This window comes from Silene latifolia, chromosome 2 (assembly GCF_048544455.1).
Source record: "Silene latifolia isolate original U9 population chromosome 2, ASM4854445v1, whole genome shotgun sequence".
NCBI classification, from domain to species: domain Eukaryota; kingdom Viridiplantae; phylum Streptophyta; class Magnoliopsida; order Caryophyllales; family Caryophyllaceae; genus Silene; species Silene latifolia.
In genome coordinates, this window is record NC_133527.1 from 126,478,390 (window position 1) to 126,501,269 (window position 22,880).

Sequence of the window (22,880 nt, forward strand, 5' to 3'; positions counted from 1 at the left end):
TGGTAAAAACCATAACCACCTTAGACCTTAATTTCTCATATCACCGATAAGATCAATTTATATGGGCATTTTTGTACATTAACAAAATCTTTTGGGGAGTAACATATAATGCAGTTAGATTTTAAATGTGCTGAATTACAATTCCCTTTTCGGAGACTAACGATTCCATATAATAATCAAACTGTGATCTCCAATATTAAATATACTCAGTCTTCGTGTAATGTCTTGCCTTTAACAAATTTACACGAAAGAGTTTCAGCACTTATATTTTCCTTAGGATAAACTTCAAGTTTATCAAAACGGGTATAATAAGAACCCGGATGGCCTTAATTGTCACATCTGGATAATTTCATGTCAACTTTTTTTTAGTTGCCCACAATCCAGGGCATTCTTTCATAATCTATCTGGCCAGATAAATGATGTGACATAGGACACAACAGGTGTCTCGTATATATAGGCAAGACTCATCAATGTTCTTTCAGGGAACATGACTATATTACTCTTTAAGCATTATCATAACCAACAATTATAATTGTCAGCGAATACAATAAAGCTATTGCCAAAATATTAACAAGTGTACATATGAGGAATAAAATCAACACTATTAACGCACAAATGAAGCTATCATCAAAACATTAACAAATATAAACGCTATTAATGACCACTTTGTTGTTTCTAATAAGACTAATGTGGTAATTTTTTCACATAGTTTACATATCAAACATCACAATTTTGTCTCAATTAAATAGATATGAGATGGTCTCAAATTTAATGAATGATAATCAAAAGTAATAGGGGGGGTTAATGTGCTATGCGATAGAAATTGCCGTAGGAAAAACAAATCTGACACCAAAACTCAATGAAGGGGACAAAATAAATTGTTATTAGTTGTTACCTATGCATAACTTGATCATACATGGTCATCGCATAATTTATCAATGAAACAGAAGAAAGTGTTACCTTTGTGCATGTCGTTTCACGTTTGGCAAGTGTAATATACTGAATTGCAAAAAATGTACCCAAACCTTGAATGTTCTTTTATCATAGTCATCATGTTTTCGTAAATCGATTAAACTGGATTATTGCGGCTATATATGCTAATCATATTGGACGTTTAACAAAGGAGCAAGTTGGATTTAACATAATTAGGTTATATAATACAAACTTACCTAAAAAAAATCATGTAGCCGCAAAGAAAACTTAGAACAAGAAGGGAAGAAATTAAAACATAGCTAAAAAACGAGATTACACTTACGAAAAAAAAAATTATCGCTTAATTAGTTAGAACTCGTGCTGAAAGTGGTATCATACTTTGAGCATATATGAATTTCACGTGACTTTTCATGAGATATACTTTTATGAGATACTTTCATTTCTTTCAATGAATTTGGCTCAATTAAAACCACATCTCTAAGCTCAATTAAGGCTTCTTTACAATTGGCTCGCTAAATGCCATATTATTAGGCTCAATTTAAGGCTGCAATATTAGGCTTATCATAACGCCATATTCTCAATCTCTGCTACAGAGAGTCTTTATGAGATGTCACATTCACGAATGAATTAAATTTCATATCTCATTATACTGTTCAACTTCAGGTGAACAAGAATCAATTCGCAAATAAATTTGTTTTTCATAAAGACCGCTTCAAATTCCATTGCGGTTCATAAATTCATAGACGTGGACTTCTTGCCAATAACATTTACACGTGGACTTCTGGCCACTTACACGTATACAATGTGAGTATATTGTATTGATGAGACGATGTTAAATTATACACACCTTTAAAACTTTGAACTTCAGGCCAAAGTTATAATATGGACATATTTGCTCATCTTTGTAAAATAAATCTTTGGAACTTCAGGCCCAAAATTATATGATATGTCTTTTTTTTTTCAAAACTCATATATCTCTTATCAAACAAAATAAAGTAAGTAATACTTTTTACATATATGGAAGAAATTGTGCAAAGAAAACTTACCTTAACTTACCTTATTGATATGTGATAATACAAGGTGTTTATCTTTGTGTATGGCTCGACCATCTTAATTTCATGCTCAGTTGGTTAGGGTGCCGTGCTGATAACGTGTTGTGAAATATAGAGTAGAGAGAATTAGAGAGAATTGTAGAGAGGAGTTAGAGCGAAAGTAAGAGAGACAAAACTGTATATTATTCCATTGTGAAGGGGCATATACACATACAATCAGGCTACGGTTTCCATAAAATAATACACCCTAGAATATTCTAGATACGGACATCCATATAATATTATACCATAATATTTCATAACACATAAAAGATAGTCATGTGAGATCTTGTTTAAATTGTCTTACTGGGTACATTGTGAATATTAAATTTTTATAATTTTTACTAATACTCCCTCCCATCCAAACCAAATGTAACACGACTTGCTATTTCCAACACACCATATTACTAAATCCAACACATTTTTTGCAGACTTTTCCGACTTTGTCCCTTTCATTTCTTACACAGAAACAACCCTAAAAAAAAGAGAAAGGAGTCCAAATGTTTGCACCCACTGCCAGTCACTCCTCAAGCTGCCCCATCAACTGGTCGACGACGAAGAAAGTTGAGGGTCCACAACGACGACAGACAGAAGGGAATGTAGTCGGCGACGGAGAAGGGAAGACTTTTGGATTAACGGCGTTCAATTCATAGGTCGACGAGTTCATAAGTCGATAACGGGACTAGGGTCGACGGTGCGGGGACTGTAATACCCGCCCTTTTAGGGACCCTTTGACCGATGCTGACCGACCTTGGGAGTGGAAGTAGTCTTAGGAAAGTGTGCCAAAACTTGTTTGGGCTGCGTGTTGAGAGTGGTACTCGATAGAGTAGAGGCTACTCGATCGAGTAGCTAGGGTACTCGATCGAGTAGGGGGCCACTCGATCGAGTAGGTTGGGTACTCGATCGAGTACCGCGTTTTCAGCGAGGGTTTTATATCGCGTTTTGTTAAATCCGCAAACCACTTCCGCCACTTTCTTCCTATCCTTCAGTCGCCCCTTTCCCTTCCCTTCACCTCAAAACCTCCATGGATGCCTTTTGAAGATTCTTGAGCCTTAGGAGAGCGTCTCTTGAGTCGGGTAGCGGTCTTTTCTTTGAGTTTTCCCTAATAGGTATGTCATATTCATCATCCGTGCCTTTGTTTCTATAGTTAGGGTTTTGCTTGTAGTAATAGATATTTGCATGATGGTAATAGGCTTTGCTTGTGCGCTGGATACTTTGTTTGTCGGCATGGATTGGTTGCGGATGCGTAAAGGTAGGTTCGCCTACTCAGTTTCTGTAGATGGTCTAGTGTGTCGAATATTGTGGCTGTGTTGTGTTTGGTTGTCTGCTATAATTATTGTATCGTGATGGTGGTGGTTGTTGTTGATGTTCTCGGGATGCGTTCTCGGCTGAGTGGGGTCACTTGCGGGAGTGGCTTCACGCCCTAGTTTCGCCCTTCGTGGAACCCGCCACGGAAGGGGATGTGCACATTAATGGGACAGGGTTATCGCTCGTATGATGAGCGGGGCTTAGGTGGGAACGGCTGCGGTCCCCCATCGCGCGGCTGGGTCCAAAGGACGATCGATGATGAGTTTGGTTGGATTATTGTGATTATGGTTGGGACTGTTGTCATTGTTCGTATTGTTGATTGTAGTTGCCGTTGTCTTGTCTTATCTCAGTACTGACCTTGTTTGGTTGTTTGTTTGTTATGTGTCTGCCGTGATCCCTTATGGTGAGCGGTCGGTCTTAGCAGTGTTGATGTTGTGGATAGTGGAGTCCGGCGGGGATGAGTCCTCACGGGATATGATGGTCATAGCGAGTAGTCTTTGAGTTGTACCTTGTATTGTATTTTGGTTTGAATCACTTGTAATAAAGCTTAATAGTTCTTTTATTGACGTTTGATAACTACTTTCCTCGGGTAACCGAGATGGTAACGCCCTTATATGCTAAGGAAGGCCTAGTTAAGGCTCCTCTGGATATGGGGGTGTTACAAAGTGGTATCAGAGCGACGATTTTGGAACCTGTAACAAATGAACATAACGAACGTAGAGAGTCTAATAAAATGAACCTGGTGTATGTGTAATGGGAGCCCCGGCTGATGCTAGATTTTGGGTGAGTAGGCGCCCTCATTTCAAAATTTTGGCCCCATGACACTTAAACCAGTCACATGGGATGGGAATGTGGAGTCCGTGTGTCTATGTGTGTTATGTATGTTAATTGCGCCGGAGCTACCTCCGGTTAAGTTTTGTTAGAATTAATAGAGGTGTGATAGTAATGTTTGGGCCGAGTATGGTAATTATTGATAAGACTATTGAAGCTCGTTGGATGAGTAGTGAGCTTATATGATGGTTATGAGATATGTGACGAAAATTTATGTAGCTTACATGATGGTAATTATAGTATAGTGAGTTATAATTCGAGATATAGCGTATGGTAATGCGTTGTTGCCTTATAGGATGGTCGAAATTTTTCCGCTGCGTAATATTTGATTCATGCAAGGTGAATTGCGTATGATAGAATGTAGGACATGATCGAATGAGTTGTTTAAAAGTATGCATTATGCGAGAGGTGATAGATTCATTTATTATGAAAATTATGCAATTACATGACAAATGAAAGAATGAACGAATGATAAGTTAAAAGTTTCAATTTAGTAGTAATATATAAAGTAAGCTTAAATTTAATACGATGACGTGATTATGTTTACGGGAGGTTCGGTAACAGGTAAACCGAGTAGGGTAATGGGTGTAGTGTACGTAGGATAAGCTTCATTTGTTTGGCAATATGGTAGACCTTGTTAATAATAGTAATACGTGAATGAATTTGATAATGAGTGCCGAATTCGAACTTAGTTGGAATCGACACGCGGTGTTGTTTTTTTGCGGAATCTTCAAGTTACTTCGTACTTATGATCGAGTACTTAACTATACTTGACCGAGTGCGAATGCTTACTTGACCGAGTAGACCTCACTCGATCTAGTTAGGGGGCGATAACGTCGGGATTTGGAAAATTTCCTGCAGGCACTCGACGATTTAGCCCCTACTCGATCGAGTAGGGTGGTACTCGATCGAGTACCCCAGGCACTCGATCGAGTAGGTTACTGTGCAGTAATTCCTACGGGTTTTCTTAAAACCCTCCATCTTTCTATTTCTTCTCCTTATTCCTCTATATTTCGACACACCCATCCTAAATCCTTCTCAATCCCTTATTCCCTCTCAAATCCTCTCTTTCTCTTGGGTTAGTAGTGATTCTTGGGGTTGATTTTTCTTGTTTAATTCGTTTCTTTACCTTACTAATCAATCAAGGTATGTTATTCTTCTTAATTTATGTGATTTGTTACTTTGAATGTGTTAAAATAGTGTAATAATCTGAAATTTTCGATTATAATGATCAATTTGGTGCTTTTAATTGTTGAAACATGACTCACATGCCTTTTTTCCATGTTTGTTGGTGATTAATTGCTGTAAATTAGATTAGAAATTGTAAAATTGAACCCGAAATTTCTAGGGTTTCCAAAATTGAAATCGATTTTTGGTTGTTTTACAATGATTAGATGGAAGAATTGAGCCTTAAGTATTGTTTATATCATGTTGGGGGATAGATTTTTGGTGATTTTACCTTAGAAAGTTGCCTTAAAACTCCGTCTTAAAAGTGCCTTAAGTGCAAATTCGTGATTTATAATTGAAGAATTGAGGTTGTAATTGACATATAAGCATGAGTTGAACTTCATTATGCTAATAGAATCGATGAGTGATGAATATATGCCCAAATTTTCACAGCTGTAAAGACCGTCTGCAAATTTTAGTTGAGTTGTTGAACATAACATGAAAGTGATGATGATATGCCATAAATTATTCTTTCTCTTAAAGTAGTAACATGAAATTAGCAATGTAAATGGAACGACCTTTAGAAGCATGCTAGGATATTCGAATTGCTGAGAATATGTGTTCACATGCCAAATTTTCATAATTGCGGTTTATAGGTGGCTACAAACTGAGACTATATGTTAAAATTGAGGGAACTATTGATGAAATGTGTGTACCTAGCTGAGCATCTAAGTTTAATGGCATGATTTATGTGCTTCAAATATGGAACTAGTTGATGAGTTAGTGAACTTGCTAAGTATATAGAACTCAAATCGTATGAATATATGCCTACATGTTTTATACAAATTGTTTGACCATATGCCTTAAGCAGATGCCGAGACTGAACCTTGGACTACGCCAAAGCAAACGAGGGAGGGGTAACCCACTTGAGTTAGGGGAAGGAAGTGGGCCGGTGGTACCCGCAGTCCCCGAATACCCTACAGTCGTTTTGTTGACTTTAAGCAAAGGGAGCGTTTTGTAGCCTTACAAAAACGCAAATTGAGACCTACAAAGTGTATAGACACCAGTGTATTAGAGGAGTTAGAGATAGAGACGGATGTCCGTCACATATTCGAGACCTTGGGTTTTACGGGTTTGTATAGGCTGAGGAAGCATACTTACCCTTTTCTTACCTTGGAGTTCATGAGCTCTTTTAACTATGACCCAGCGGGTCAGACTGTCGAGTTTAGATTGATGAATACCAGTTTCCTGTTGACTATGGACTTGTTTGCCTCTCACCTTGGGTTGGCCAAGCCTCCCAAGGACTCCTTTACCGACATCCCAGCTGAGTGCGGCGTCTGCCGCCTAATGCCTTGCTTGACTGGGAAGCAAGCTCCCACCTCTAGCAGCATGCTGATTAATGATGTTCAGCATATTACCTTGAGAGTCTTTCTCCGTTCTCTCTCGAACCTCCTCTATGACCGTAAGGATATCAGTAAATTGAACAACCATGAAGTCTTACTCTTGATGTCGTACCTCAACCCGGAGCGGGCCAGGAAAGTGGTCTTTAATGCTCCTTCTATAGTTTGTGCTGCTCTCACCTTGATGGCTTCTTCCTCTTCCCGGTACCTGAGTTGTGGTGCCATTGCCACTCGGTTAGCTGAAAAGCTAACCTCCTTTGAGGCTTCTCCGGCGTACGTGCCTCTAGCTACCCCAGTGCCTACCATGGATCGTGAATACTACCTCGACCTGAAATGGTTGAGGACCTTGGCTGACGGCAGCCTAGCATGGAGGGTGCATGGGATGAGTTGGATGAAAATTCCAGCTCCCGAGCACCTCCCACCCACGGAGCCCTTGGAGCCGACAGTAGTGACGGTGGACTCCGATGATGAGGAGGAGGAGGATGAGGACGTACCCCGCCAGCTGCAGACCTATCTCATCGACGATGCCATTCTCACGGAGATGCCGGAGCCGACGAAGGGTGAGAATGCGGGAGTTCAGGCGGCGGAGAGGCCTAGAGTGGTGAGGGGACCCCGTCGAGTGAGAGAGAGGGCCTCGGAAACTAGGTCACAGCCTGTAGCACCGCAGCAGCAGCAGCCTTTTCCATGCTACCCTTACCTCGACACCCCGAGACGCGATCCGATTACAGCGGAGAGAGTGTCATCTACTTTGACACTCCGGAACATGCATGAGATGGCCTACGCGCAAGGGATAGGGACAGAGGGACCGCTTCCGGTGTGGTGGAGCGGAGTCGGGGACTACACAGGGGTTTTCCATTCCTACGGGGTGGATCAGTCGACATGGGGGGCACCTCAGTCCTTCCCTTACGGTGGCTTGACCCCATGGTACGTGGGCCCGGGAGCGGAGCGGAGGTGATGCGGGAGTGGGTTCATCGAGTGCGGGCATGGCGGGAGGTGGTGGAGGTGATGATGAGGTGATGTTCGAAAGCGGCGAAGAAGAGGAGGAGGAGTGATACTCCTCGTCCTTATCTTTGTTGATAGTAGTTGATGTTAGATGGTGATATTGTTGTTAGATTTTGGTAGTTATTTCCTTTTAGTATTGAAACTTAATCGGATTTGTATGATTGGCCATAAGGCCAGAATTGCTACACTAACCTTTTGCAGGATTATTGAGAGTCGGGGCATCATCCCGACTCAATTTATGTGACAGTCATGTGTTATATGTTGGTTTACGACGGGTTATGAAAGGTACTTGACTGCAGTACTCGACAGAGTACCCCACACTCTATCGAGTAGTGCGGGAAAGGAAGAAATGAGACATTCTGATCTCGGGCTACTCGATCGAGTAGCCAAGACACTCGATCGAGTAGCATGGCACTCGATCGAGTACCGCTAGTTACTCGATCGAGTAGCACTGTTACAGGGGATTTTTGGAAATTAAAAATGTTCAACTGTTTTATATTTGCGAGTTTAATGTTTAAAGTAGTTGTAAGTGCGTAGTAACACCTTTAAACCGTTAATTCATATGTTGCAAGTTGTGGTTGAACTTTTATAAGCATAGTTGTCACGATTAGTGAAGCGGTAATCATTTTCTTGTTACTTTAATATTGCATACGCCTCATTACGATCTACTTATCGGAGTTGTAACTCCGCCTATATTTGTGCATATCATTTTAACGTGTGTTGTCAACGGTAACTAGTTATTCCGGTGACTTGTGTATGATTTTTAAATTAACAAGTATGTAGTTAGGGAGTAATGTCCACAACAAATAGTATGGTTTCCTTTAATGTTAAGATACAATACGCGTTGACATTTGGGTGGTGAACTTCGGGGACGAAGTTCCTTTTTAGAGGGGAAGAGTAATGTCGCGAAATAAAAAGGCTGTTTTTGAATAATGCTTTGCTTGTTTACAATGTTGTTGGTATTATGTTTTGCTTTAGTTACAAAAATTTCTGAGATATAACAAATTACTTTAGTTATTTAAAGTGAAGGGGTTGTATGTTTCAAGAGACGGTCATGAAAAATAGTTATAGTGTGATAAATCGTGCTCGAATCACGTTGCCAAGTAACATGGTAGCGTTGGTTGTACCATATGATAATTAATGTGAGACATGTCCTGATCGATAGTTTGATAGTCGATACTGTATATCGGTACCGTATGTCGGGTGATCGTGGATGGTGATTCGCATGACGAGCTTGATGTTTCCTAGGTATATAGAGTAACGGTTAACGGTAATAGTGCTTGCATGATAGTAGTAAAAGTCTTTAGAGATAAGTATAGACGGTGATGATGATGACATGGAGGGGGGGATGGTGTTTCCAGGGAGTAGTGGGTTGAGCGGGAGGATGAGTGAGGTGTTGTTCCCGAGTCCCAAGCGGGAGTTGGGTGAGGTGAACTTCGGGGACGAAGTTCTTTTTAAGGGGGGAAGACTGTAATACCCGCCCTTTTAGGGACCCTTTGACCGATGCTAACCGACCTTGGGAGTGGAAGTAGTCTTAGGAAAGTGTGCCAAAACTTGTTTGGGCTGCGTGTTGAGAGTGGTACTCGATAGAGTAGAGGCTACTCGATCGAGTAGCTAGGGTACTCGATCGAGTAGGGGGCCACTCGATCGAGTAGGTTGGGTACTCGATCGAGTACCGCGTTTTCAGCGAGGGTTTTATATCGCGTTTTGTTAAATCCGCAAACCACTTCCGCCACTTTCTTCCTATCCTTCATCGCCCCTTTCCTTCCCTTCACCTCAAAACCTCCATGGATGCCTTTTGAAGATTCTTGAGCCTTAGGAGAGCGTCTCTTGAGTCGGGTAGCGGTCTTTTGCTGAGTTTTCCCCTAATAGGTATGTCATATTCATCATCCGTGCCTTTGTTTCTATAGTTAGGGTTTTGCTTGTAGTAATAGATATTTGCATGATGGTAATAGGCTTTGCTTGTGCGCTGGATACTTTGTTTGTCGGCATGGATTGGTTGCGGATGCGTAAAGGTAGGTTCGCCTACTCGGTTTACGTAGATGGTCTAGTGTGTCGAATATTGTGGCTGTGTTGTGTTTGGTTGTCTGCTATAATTATTGTATCGTGATGGTGGTGGTTGTTGTTGATGTTCTCGGGATGCGTTCTCGGCTGAGTGGGGTCACTTGCGGGAGTGGCTTCACGCCCTAGTTTCGCCCTTCGTGGAACCCGCCACGGAAGGGGATGTGCACATTAATGGGACGGGGTTATCGCTCGTATGATGAGCGGGGCTTAGGTGGGAACGGCTGCGGTCCCCCATCGTGGCGGTGGTCCAGTGGACGATCGATGTGACAGAGTTTGGTTGGATTATTGTGATTATGGTTGGGACCGTTGTCATTGTTCGTATTGTTGATTGTAGTTGCTTGTTGTCTTGTCTTATCTCGATCGACCTTGTTTGGTTGTTTGTTTGTTATGTGTCCGCCGTGATCCCTTATGGTGAGCGGTCGGTCTTAGCAGTGTTGATGTTGTGGATAGGCGAGTCCCGGGCGGGGATGAGTCCTCACGGGATATGATGGTCATAGCGAGTAGTCTTTGAGTTGTACCTTGTATTGTATTTTGGTTTGAATCACTTGTAATAAAGCTTAATAGTTCTTTTATTGACGTTTGATAACTACTTTCCTCGGGTAACCGAGATGGTAACGCCCTTATATGCTAAGGAAGGCCTAGTTAAGGCTCCTCTGGATATGGGGGTGTTACAGGGACGGCGATCGCCGCTGGGGGAGGGGGTCGACGGCGTGAAGGAAGGTGGTCGGCGCCGGAGGGAATGGAGGTCGGAGCAAGGGGAAGAGGAGGGTGTGCAGGGGGTTGTCGGGGCTGGGTTTTGGGGAGTTTTTTTTTTTTTTTTTTTAATTAAAAGGGTAGTGGTGGAAAAAATAGGAAAAATGTGTAGGATATAGCAAAATGCAATTTATGGATTATACAACCAGTTGTATATGTTGTACGGTGTAGAATATGAGCTTTGTGATAAAGTATCCGAGCTTTATGTTAAATAATATGAGCTTTATTAGAAAGTATTGAACTCATTTATTTACACATTAAAAACATAAACTTTGAATTAGCTCAGGAAAAATACATATAAGCTCGGATTCTTATACCTTGGTTGTATAATGCTTATGGTACAACTGGATGTATAATCCTATTTGTGAGCAAAATGACGTGTTGGATTTAGCAATTACGTTCCTTTTTGGCACTATTCATGCTCGTAGGAAATCTTTGATATTACTCTTAATCTATAAAACAAAATATAGTCAAGTGAGATCTTGTTTGATTCGTCGTCATGAATGCTATAAGAATATCAAATTTTTATAATTTTTAACAATGTGTAACTAAATATATTCAAGTTGCAAAACGTATCTCGACAAGTGTAATAAAGCAATTGTTACCTTTGGTTTGGATGGGAGAATGGAGGAAGTACTATGTAGAAAATTCCTTATTATTTTAATAAAAAATTATGTTTGACTCAACGGATCAATCCCTTCCGATTAAATTTTGGGTCACGTGTTATTTAAGGTTTGGGTGGAACGATTTGTAGTAGAGATTTATGAGTTTGACGCTTGAAAAAACGGATCTAGACGGTGTTGTAGACTTGTAGTTAACACTGAGTAGTCATTATACCCCGTACCGTAGTGCCGTAAAGGACAGTTTAGAGTTGACACACTTGACAGCAGCAGGACTTTTGTAATCGTGCATTTAATTTCTGCTGCGTTTAATAATTGCCTTCTTCACCAATCTCGATATATATAGTAAAGCCTCATCATTTCCAAACCACCTACCAATAAAACTCCATTCCTAAGTAAAAATAAAAAATAAAAAAATGATGAGGCCAAAAATGTATCTGTTTGGAGATTCCATAACTGAAGGATCCTTCTGTGATGGAGGTTGGGGTGCTTCACTTGCTAACCATTTCGCCCGCACGGTATGCACTCACACCCAACCCTTTCTGTATTATGTTATAATCAGGATTTGAAGTTTACCTAGGCCAAACCCGTGGTACAATAGAATTGCTGCAAAACTTGTATGGGATCCAATTAGTACCTTCACTTTTGGTTGTGGAACCTTGAAACTTCTCATGACTTTTGTACCTTCACTTTTGGTTGTGACCCATTCATTCTATATTTTTAATACTCCATTTATCCAATGATTTTATATATTGGTCTATCAAGGAATTTCATGATTTATGTGTTGCAAAATTGGATATTGTCAGGCGGATATAGTGGTGAGAGGTTACAGTGGGTACAACACAAGGTGGGCACTCAAAGTGTTGGACAAAGTTTTTCCGGCCAAATATAATGAGCCGGAACCGGTTGCCGTCACCGTGTTTTTTGGAGCTAATGATGCATGTCTTCATCATAGATACGCTTCTTTTCAACACGTGCCTTTGGATGAGTACAAGAACAACCTTCTTTCCATTTACTCTTTTTTCAAGGTTAATTCACTATCAAACCATCTAACCCTCTTAACTTTTTCATCTATCAACATTCTTTTTTCTCTCTTCTTGTTTTAGTTTATACTCCTATTATTAAAGGACAATGCTAGGTCCCCCCGGGTGGTATTGAGCCTTGTTACCACCCTCTCACATGCCCTTACGTACTAACCTACGCGGCCACTTTGCACTTTCGGTTGCAGGACTAATAAGATTTAGATTGCACCACTTTTACAATTGGTTGGAGCTTTTGGAATGAATTGGAATGGATTCAGTCCATTCCAATGTTTGGTTGGAGTATTTTGGAATGGAGTTAGATAATAGATACCTGATGGATTCTAACTCCATTCCACACCCTTGGAATCTCATACCCATCTCTCCCCTCAAGTTTCCAACTCCATTTCACCCTACACATTATTATTCCCATTCCCAGATTGAATCAAACAACTTTAAACATTTAGGGGTTCTAACTCCATACCTTCTTGGAGTTAAAATTCATTTCATTCCATACCTAATGTTTGAACCAAACGACCCCTAAGTGTGGGAAGGATGATGTTCTTGTTTGGGTTAATGTTGTATAAGTATGTTATTAACTCGCAACCGTTGACATTTCTTTTCTTTTTTTCCCCTCTCTCGTAGAAATGAGGAAATTTTGCTCAAACAAAGAGGAGTCTTATATGCATTGAGAAAGATGGAACATAGCCTTTACGCTATTTTAATTGCTTTTCTCTCGCCTTCCCCTATATCCCTCCTCCCTCGAGCGAGCATCTGTACAAGAAAGTGTTGACCATGTATTCTCCCCAACATTCAAGACGAAACTATTAAGAAAAACATGGAGATTTACGGGAGGGAGATTGGATCCCTTAACCTTGACCTTAAGTGGCATGTGGCGTGCATTGTAGTTACGTTTCTCTATTGAGGGTATTTGGATATGCTACTGTAGTATTGTGTTAGGAAACATTGAACATCTGAGCTACCAAGTGACGTTGCTTTTAGACCGTATTAGAGGTTGATGGGCAATAATATGGACCATTTTTTTCCCCACAACAAATTTAAATGCTCCGGTACCTATAGTCATTTTCTCTTTTCCCGTCATGTCCTAATTGGTTAGCTAGCATCCACCCATTTAGTTTGATGGAGTCACCAAAGCAGAAAGATAATTATCTTGTTTTCAAAGGAAAATAATATAAATTTGGATGTGCCCGTTCTTCGACCGTCCAAAATTGTAAGTGCAATGTGACAGTAGTGCAACTTGTAGATCGTTGATGATTCAAGTGAAAATTGTCGATGAGTGAGCAAAGTGGGTATCGGAAGACATTAATTATTGCCACTTCTTGCTAAAACGTCATTTCTTTGGCTTCAATTATTTGCACATACTGCTGCGACATTTGGTGCATGTCATTCTCAACCTGCATTTCATTCTCACATTTTATTCAAAATACAATGCATTTGTTGACATTTCTGTCGATATCAGTTGTTTAATAATAATCGACCAATCATGCGGTTTTGGATTTTGGCTTCTAATGTTTGTTTTATGTTATGTAAAGGCTATACAATGTGCTCAATTAGAAGTGGACTGGGTGGACCGCCTTTGTCTAGAATTTTATGCATTGCTTGTATAATTGTGGGTTCCAGAAAATTGTACTTTTTGTCAAAAACGCATGTTGCTATTAAGTATAATTTTAATACTTTTAAACTGGCACCTAATCATACAAAACTTTTCCATCTTCCATTAGGTGTACCTAAAATTGATACATGCCGGTTTGCTTAGATATTAGACTTGAGAGTTGAGACGGCAATTATATAGAAATAAAGAAATTTAAGGTCTTATTTTTATTATGCCCCTGTTTAATTATAATAAGTCTACAGTTAGAGATACACATTCTCTGAAAGTTTTACTAGCTGCTTATGGTTCATAATTGAACGATGTCAAGACATGCTAACTACCTATAGAAAAAAACCGGAAACTGAAGTCTGACATTTGTACTTAGCTATGTGAACTTTGGAGTAATACATTGTTCTTCCGGCTCTTTATTTCATGTAAATCATGGCTACATTTAGAAAGGGTGTTCCAGTAGGTAACAAAAATCATTGGTTCAGCCACCCTCTGTGATAAAAAGGATTTTTCTGCATTTACATGGAAAAAATAGTAAAAAGTATTTTGAGGTAGAAAAGGTTGTTTAATCCTTTTAGTTGAAATTATTTCATGCTTAGTGGTGTATCTTTCTCACGTTTCTAAGTCAAAAGGATAGGTCATACTAAGGACAACCTTACAACAAACTTGAATTATTGTATGGATAAGTTTCATTGTTCGTTTAATTCTTTTTTCTCTATATTCCTAGCATGCAACATGGATAATCGGTAACAAATGTATTGTTGAGAAAATTACAGTCACAAGTCCTACTAGCAGCTAAGACTCAAGAGTCAAGACTACTGAGCTTCGGTGCTTTTAGTAAGGGGAAGATCAGATTTAGTGCTTGTTTGAATCTCTTACTTGGTACCTATTGGAATTCTAGCTAAAGGACGTCTGATTCGTATTATTTCCCTTTTTTTCTTCTTTTTTTCCCTTTTTGTTTTGGAATGATTAGCACTTCGAATTTTAGAGTTCCTTATGTTCTTCACTTCTATTGAAGTTGCCAGAATTCAAATTTTTTCTTGCATTTAGCCTGAAATAAACGCCGCTTATTATTTCCTTCTTTTGATGATTGGCATAGCCAAGGATGATGTGTGGTTACTCATGATGACCGTGGACAGGAAACTGCCTTGTTATTTTTTAGTGCGAATCTAGAAAAGGTGGCTCCCTTAAACACGCGGCCGTTTTCTTGCATTTAGCCTGAAATAAATGTCGCGTAATATTTCCTTTTTTTGATGATTGTCATAGTCAGCGATGATGCTTGCATACTAATGATGGCTATGGACAGAAAACTGCCTTGTTTTCAAGAATATCAAATATATTCCTCATTTTTAAATCTAAATGTATGTTTCACACTTCAACAACTACTTCACATTGAACATACAAGTAAAGTGAAACCTTGAAGGAACATGTGAATAACCAAAGCAATTTATTCTTATAGCTTTCCATATGTATTTTTACTGCTACAAACTGAACAACTTCTGAATTTTTTGAATGCAGAAAAGATGGCCAAATGCTACCATCATCTTCATCACGCCGCCTCCAATTGATGAAACTGCGCGTTTGCTGTAATTTCCCTTGCATGAGTTTCTTTTTCAACTACATTAATTTTTCAGTATTTTGATTTCATAAGACGGGCATTAAGAAATAAGAACCATATAATTCACTTAATACAATGACTCATACAGAAATCCTTATATCGAGAATCCATCTGGTCTGCCTGAGAGAACGAACGAGGCTGCAAGTGCCTATGCTAAAGCATGTATTGATGTTGCTAAGGAATGTGGGGCAGCAGTAGTGGACATCTGGACTAGGATTCAGGAATTTCCTGACTGGAAAAATTCATGTTTAAGGTACTTTTTAAATTCTTATACGTAGAAGCTGCCAGTTTGATGGTAAAGTCCCTACCCCCTATGATTTGGTCGTCAAACCCGACAGCATCCTTTTGTGGCAATATGTTAGATTGTTTTAAAGATATTCCGGGGTAAGAAATTATAATATTTTGAAAATATTGTGTCATACAATCTCAGATGACTGGGTTTCCACCTAAGACAGTTCATCCTTCCAAAAGAATGACCGGTTAAGTAAAATTCTTCAGCCTGTTGGTTATCATGGAGGACGAAGGGATTTAGTTGGTGTCTAAAATAGAAGATCTTTATCATCTAGACTCAACATGCATCTTATCTTCAACAAAGTTCAAGACTACTGTGTTTTTTTTTTTTTTTTTTTTGGTTTATCCCTCCAACTCATCAAAACGACTTAACATGCCTGCCTTTTGCCGTTGCATTACTTTTTATGCCTGAAAATGACCTAACTTCAGACGTTTGAAAATGTTGCCTACTTTACTTGGGTTTAATAGAAGTCGAACCGCAAACCCAAGTCAGAGACTTTGCATAAAGTGAGCCTTGTGGGGTTTTGACTGACTAAACCCATGCATAAAATTTGCAGTGATGGATTGCACCTTGCTCAGAGCGGCAACAGGATTGTGTTTGAGGAAGTTGTTGAGAAGCTAAAGGAAGCCGGTCTTAGTCTAGAAAAGCTTCCTGCTGAGCTTCCATACTTTTCCGACATTGATCGTAATGACCCTCTCAAAGCTTTTGAAAACTGATGCTATTAATTTCGGGGTGGCAGAACTATTTTCAGGGTGTCACTTGTGTTTATTTATAGTTCATTACCTATGAACCCACAGTATGCCATATATTTTGCATATTTGTCTGGCAGAAAAACATATATTGTTATATTTTTCAAACAATTATCCCAGTGGATAATGTTGTTACTCCCAGATTTTAAAGGTGCAACTATGGGATTTATTGTGAAACTAGACACCCCAAATGAAAAAAGGACAACAAATGACCAGGACAGTATTTTTCAAGTTTCTTAAGTTGCCAGTTTGCTACATCTTTTCCTGTCCCTTTGATGATCTTCGAAGTTGATCACCATAAGTAAGCTTCCTATTTCTTCAACTCTTCAATCAACACTATAATTTTAGTATTCAATGGCTTATATTATGCTTAATATTTGAATTATATGGAGTGAAAATGTAAGTCTATATCGATTTTGATTCGCTACTTTTCGCAAATACATATTGAATTTTGAGTTTTAAATACACGAATCAAAGGTTAACATTTCGTTCATTTTTATATGTAATTCGTGAATGAGAGAGTATTAATCCGAAAACGTATCGTTATCAATTCGCGATTCGCAGCCTTGGGGAGCGAATTAGTAACCCTGATTGGGGGACAGTCAATGATCTTTAGAACAATTAAATATATGACAGTTTCGGGTCAAAACTCGACGACGGACCATCTACAGTAATGTCCTACGCAATCCCGCCATTATGAAAGTTTTATGCTGACAGACGATCCTTTACAACAATCTCCTTCCCCTACCAAGATGTGCTGCAAGTCCTGCAACATTATCTACATAGCTACATACCAGCAAGTAAAACAGCTCCTTTATAAAGAGTAAAAGCAACAGTAATAATTCATCTTCATACGTTAACACCAGATACCAAAACGGACTTTTGCGATAATGCGCCAAGCATTATCGTGCCCTAATCTTGCTAAGGCAGCAGCGGTGATTTTTGTAAGTTTTACAAAGCAGTTGAAATGCACTGTTGCGGACATTGCTGGATGAATGAAGAAATACACCGGTCCTGGGATACCGGAAAAGTACAGATTTTCAATTTAACACCCCATACGATTTTTTCTGCTTCCGCCACTGGTTGCAGCCTTGATATAAAACCCGTGGAAGGAGCGGTAGCCGGTAACTTACCAAGATAAATAATCAACTAACCCCAACAACAGCCATTTTCTTGTACAGGAAAAGGCTTATGGAACTGAGCACAAAGAAACTTAAAGCCAAGTAACATGCCCAATGACCAATGTCTTGAAGCAAAAAAAAAATTAGGGGGCCAAGGCCTGAAGTTTTGCCCCGCAAATATAAATATTCACAAGGGATAACTACCTTCAAGCCTTGAATAGTTGAATATAACAAGCCAGGGAACTTTCAAAATGATGGATCTAAAAAAAATTGTCAAGAAAACAAGACAACTGACCTGGAGGAATCCACAGTGCCGAGCCATAGAGGTAATTTAAATATGCTTACTCGTAAAGCTTTGAAGTTCCTCGTGGGAGAATCATAGTTAATTTTGAAGCAACAGTGGCACTTTTACAAAAAGCACACAATTTAGAATTCTCATTCACTGTCAGCCAATAAACATAATTTGTAAAATATTGTAAACTCTACAAGGTTGAGCCTAGAAAAGAATGCTTGGCTAGATAACCCACTGTTTGTTTAGTTTTAAGGCATTTCAGTGTCATCGTCAACATTTTTAGGAACCTTAAAATATTTATGATTTTGCTCAAGAAATGATGGAGCTTTTTGGTAAACAACTGAAGCAGCTCGAATCAAGATACCGGCAGTTAAACCCCATATCAAGAACTTTTTGCCATCAGTTTCATAATCGAAATAATGAACTATATACTTGTGTCCAATCCATTCTCTTTCTTCCGCTCTTCGGTTTTCATCCTGAATCAAGATTCAAAAGAATTTTTGTTAAGGCAAAAAAAAATAAGTAACAGTTTCAAGGAAAACACTACTGCATTACTACCTACATCCCAAATTAACCGTCCACGGTCCACCAGTTGACTTCAGTGATCAATCGACGGCACCTTTGATCATTAAGATCTTTAAATATATAAAAAGCATGTAAAATGTGTGATGTTTAATTTATAAAAATTACGAATTTCATATACGGAGTAATAATTTTTAAACGTTGTAAGTTGCAAACTGTTAATATTTTAGGAAAACATTGATCGAAGTCAACATTGTTTAACCACTAGAGTCAAATGGGTCAAAATAAATGGGACGGAATGGAGAGGGTAATTCTGAATAACCTTGAGGAACATCTCCAAGGGTGCATCAAATACTGTTTCTACTTCTGCAGCGTTTGGCACAGGCTTGAATGCCTCCTTATCAGATAGTATCGCAATAACTGGTACTACTCTTAAGAGATGCTGCACACATGACGACCAAGATTAGATTTGGTAAAATTGACCAGATCCAAATGACTTGAAACCCGAATGGACCTAACCCGGTCCGATCTGAATGTTTCATACCCCAAACTGACCCTTGTGCCTAAATAACGAGATTACAGCACACCTGAAATAGGACCTAACTCGTGATCCAACCTGACCCTATTTGGCTCGAATGCAATATAACTCAAGTGACCCGGATTCAAGCTCGTCATGCCAAAATAAATAGTCGCCGATCGGTGTTTTTAAGACGAGGGTAAGACTGTGTACATTGACCCCCTATGATCCCGGAGGTGAAACATGGGAGCCCATCGTCAATTTATGTACAAATCAAATGCAATCTCCATGTCAGTTTTATCAAACTTCCTCACAATTTGGTCATCTATCACAAACAATTACGTTAATTCCACAAAATATGTCTACTAAAAAGTACTCTGTATTCAGGAACATTAAATTATTGGCAACAGTAATTAGAAAATCACAAATTGTTGTATAGGACACTCTCATAGCATGACAGCCTGTTACCGAATAGGACAATAAATATCCTTATACCTATAGTTTTATGTTAACAACCCGATATTCATTACAATAAACAGACTTATATCGAAGTTAACTACATTGACTTAAATATACTCCTCACAATAATAGAATTTATGGAACATATAATTAATTATATTAAAAATCAAGTATTTTTTAGGTTCTCTTTTTGGGCCACTCACATGCTATGCGACTGTCCTACAAGAGATTTACTGTTCTAGGAAAAATGTTTTATGGAAAATGACATGAATCAACATGACACACACACAACATGCAATATGAAAGCAGATAGACTCATGAGATGATGTGAGACCAACTCATTCATGGCTCACTAATATGAAAGTGCTACTTTCTTTGTAGTTGTCTGTTGTCATCCACGGGTTATTGAAATGGGTTACCAAAATTGCAAAAAAAAAAAAAAAAAAAAAAAAAAAACTCAGCGACAAGAAGCAAAATTGCACATTACCAAGCTATATAATGATTTTACAGAATACCTTGGACAAAAATGGCTCAAGTGTAGTCACAACATTCACCAAAGATGGATCTAAGCCAATCTCCTCCTTAGCTTCTCTTGTAGCCGTGTCTGCATCATCCTTATCGCCTTCCTCTGCTTTGCCTCCAGGCAATGCTACTTCCCCTGCAGAAACAAAGATTAAAGCTTACATTAACCAAATAATCAGACTTATGGAGCAAACACATCTAGTCTTATAGTCCAATTTCTTTTCTAAGATAAGTAAAATAAAAAGTGGGATCAAAAGAGCAAAAGAACTATAGTCCAAACCTATAAAGTATAAACAACCCGACTGATGAAACTCAGAGTCTGCAGTAATCAATAATGAACAGCATCATGAAAATCACACTTAATCTACATATCACAACACTAATATTAACCCAATACCTCTAGGACTCCCGCAAACGGTGGGGCAAAGGGTTCAAATGTACGCAACATTACCCTTGTGTTAACGAGAATGAGGCGCTGATTACAGATGATCCACATTGGGAACTGTGTTGAAAAATGCATCTAATGATTGCTACTCTTAGTGAGTCAACGACAACAACATTACCCAAGTGAGTCGTTTTAGATTAATTCATCATAATCCACAATCCATGGAAGTGATTGTTTAGCTCTATTGGAAATGGAAACAACGCCAAAAGCATAACTCACCTACTCGAATAATCTTGAAACCATTCAAGTAAATAACAGAAACATAAAATAATGCACTTAAAAGCTAAGAACTAAGCAGCAACATTTCTAACATTTCCAGTAGTCCATATTCCATATCAATAATAGAATTAGAAAAGAATAAAGAAATTCCAGCTCATCTCTAATGTCAATTCTGTCTAGTACAACTCTAACAATTCCAGTTCAGTTTCCGTCGAAAAGAACAGACATTACCACCCCCACAAACCCACAATCAGGGTTACCGGATTCAATCGGGCACCCGACTAATAGTGAATCGTTAAAGAGCGAATTCTATTATGTTGCTTATTGAACACACATTCTGAAAGAGCGAATCGGAATCGGAATCGGCAAGGGCTTATTCATAAAGAAATCAATCAGCAAAAGCATAAAGAAGCAATACAAGGATGAAAAATGAAGACTAACCAGAATGAGTGGAAAGCTTAGAAGACCTTTTAGTAAGAATGACTCTTAAATCGCCAACAACATCTTCAAAAAGACAAATAAGAACAGCAGCTCTTTTGGGTTTGATCCATTTATTATGAAGCTCAACTTTTTCCATATTATGAGGAATTGGGTTTGAAGATTCAGCAAAACCCAGTTGATCAACTACTTTACCTGTCTCTTTTTCAATATCATCTTCTTGATCATCATCATCATCACTGATTTCTGGAGGTGGTTTGTAGCGCCTGAGTTGTTGGGCTAAGGATGCAAGTCTTTGAGAATAAGGGGATGAATCCATTGGAAAAGAAGACAGTATTAATGGAGTTGGTTTAATGAATGTTGGTTTCTGATTCTGTAGGTGATATGGAAGTTTTCTTAGGATTGATGACAACATGGGATGGATTTACACTCTCATCGGAGTTCAACTGTATTGCTACTTTTCAGTTTGTCCAATACCTTGTATTTAATCATTAACTTTTGGTAAATTAATTTTTACAGCCTTATAAATAACAGCTTTCAAAAAGGGCCGATTTACAAATTGGATTTTCAAAAATTACTACCTTATAAAAAAAAAATTTCTAAAATTACTACCTTACCAAGCATTAGTGCATACAAATTGCTACCAATTCCCTTTTCTGATGTGTTTTTATTTTAGCTGGAAAATACCCCTTCAATTAAGTAGATTGATCCCTTCTCATACTTACTAAACACACTCCTCTTCATTTAAACATTATCTCTCCTCTTTTAGCCCACGCACTACTCTTTCTAATTTCTCCATCTTCACCAAATAATCAAATTGAGGGCTGGATTTCTTTTATAGTTTGCCGACAAAGTATATATCCCTAATTTCTTGCTATTTAATCCTTTTTTGTGCCATTAAAAATTGAGGGTATTGTGGAAGAAAATAAATAAGTAGATGAAGAAGATGGGTAAAGTAAGAACAAGAAAGGAGAGAGATGGGTAAAAGAAATAGAAATAACAAGAGGGGTAATTTGGTCAGAATTTTTAAGTTTTGGAGGGAAATTTTAAATATCGACGGAATATACTCTTTTAAGTGATCGAAAAAGGGAATTGCTAGCAATTTGTATGCACTAATGCTTAATAAGGTAGTAATTTTAGGAGTTTTTTTTTATAAGGTAGTAATTTTTGAAAACTGGAATTTATAAGGCTGTAAAAATTAATTGACGCTTAACTTTTACCTTACCATTTCTCCAAATATTTTATTGAATAGACGGTTTTATTTGTGACTTCTCATAATCTTCCCCCCACTTGCTCTCCTACTTGTTCATTGTGAGTGATCACAAATTTTTGATGGAATAATGAGAATTTGTGTTTTTTAAAATAGGAAGATAAAAGTTGAATACATATTGTATTTTGTTACACCTAGACCTGTATTCGGGTCGGGCTAGGGCCGGGTCGGGCTGGCCAGGGAGCGGGCCCGGCTCTCCTAATCAGAGTCGGGCCAGGCCAAGGGGAGGGACGGGCTTGATCGGGCCTGTGCCGGACTGGGATATGCTTGACCCGGATTAGGACCCGAGACGGGCCAGTGGCGGGCTGGGCTGGCCAGGGTTTAACGGACAAATATTGAAAGAGTTACGATCACAACAAATTGTTTGTTGTGCACTGGAATCCGTGGAAGGCTCTAAAGAAGATGATTCTTATGCAATGTTTTTCATGATTGAGTTTATTGTTTTCTAGTGAGTCAAGACTTGGAATAATAAGCTGTCTTGTTCATAAACTCTCAAGTTGTTAAGTTGTGCATTTAGTCATTTTTGGTTTAAAATTATCCTTTATATAAATGAACTTGTATTAGATTGTTAAGGTAATCCAATTCAGAAATACAAACCAAGTAACAC

General features: G+C 38.7%; 2 protein-coding genes across 2 annotated transcripts; one reads left to right on the forward strand and one right to left on the reverse strand.

The window, feature by feature from the left end:
* Positions 1–11,411: 11,411 nt before the first annotated feature.
* On the forward strand, positions 11,412–16,645 carry LOC141642955 (GDSL esterase/lipase At5g45920). Its single transcript, XM_074451950.1, has 5 exons — positions 11,412–11,687; positions 11,976–12,197; positions 15,328–15,395; positions 15,516–15,680; positions 16,276–16,645. Exons 1-5 carry the CDS (start codon positions 11,586–11,588, stop codon positions 16,433–16,435), a joined length of 717 nt encoding a protein of 238 aa, XP_074308051.1. The 5' UTR covers positions 11,412–11,585; the 3' UTR covers positions 16,436–16,645.
* Positions 16,646–17,916: 1,271 nt separating this feature from the next.
* Positions 17,917–21,498, reverse strand: LOC141642954 (nudix hydrolase 15, mitochondrial-like). The gene is made up of 4 exons (XM_074451949.1): positions 21,007–21,498; positions 19,895–20,037; positions 18,726–18,845; positions 17,917–18,357 (listed from the first exon to the last, which is right to left on the reverse strand). The coding sequence occupies exons 1-4, from the start codon at positions 21,416–21,418 to the stop codon at positions 18,130–18,132; spliced, it is 903 nt and encodes a 300-aa protein (XP_074308050.1). The 5' UTR covers positions 21,419–21,498; the 3' UTR covers positions 17,917–18,129.
* Positions 21,499–22,880: the final 1,382 nt, after the last annotated feature.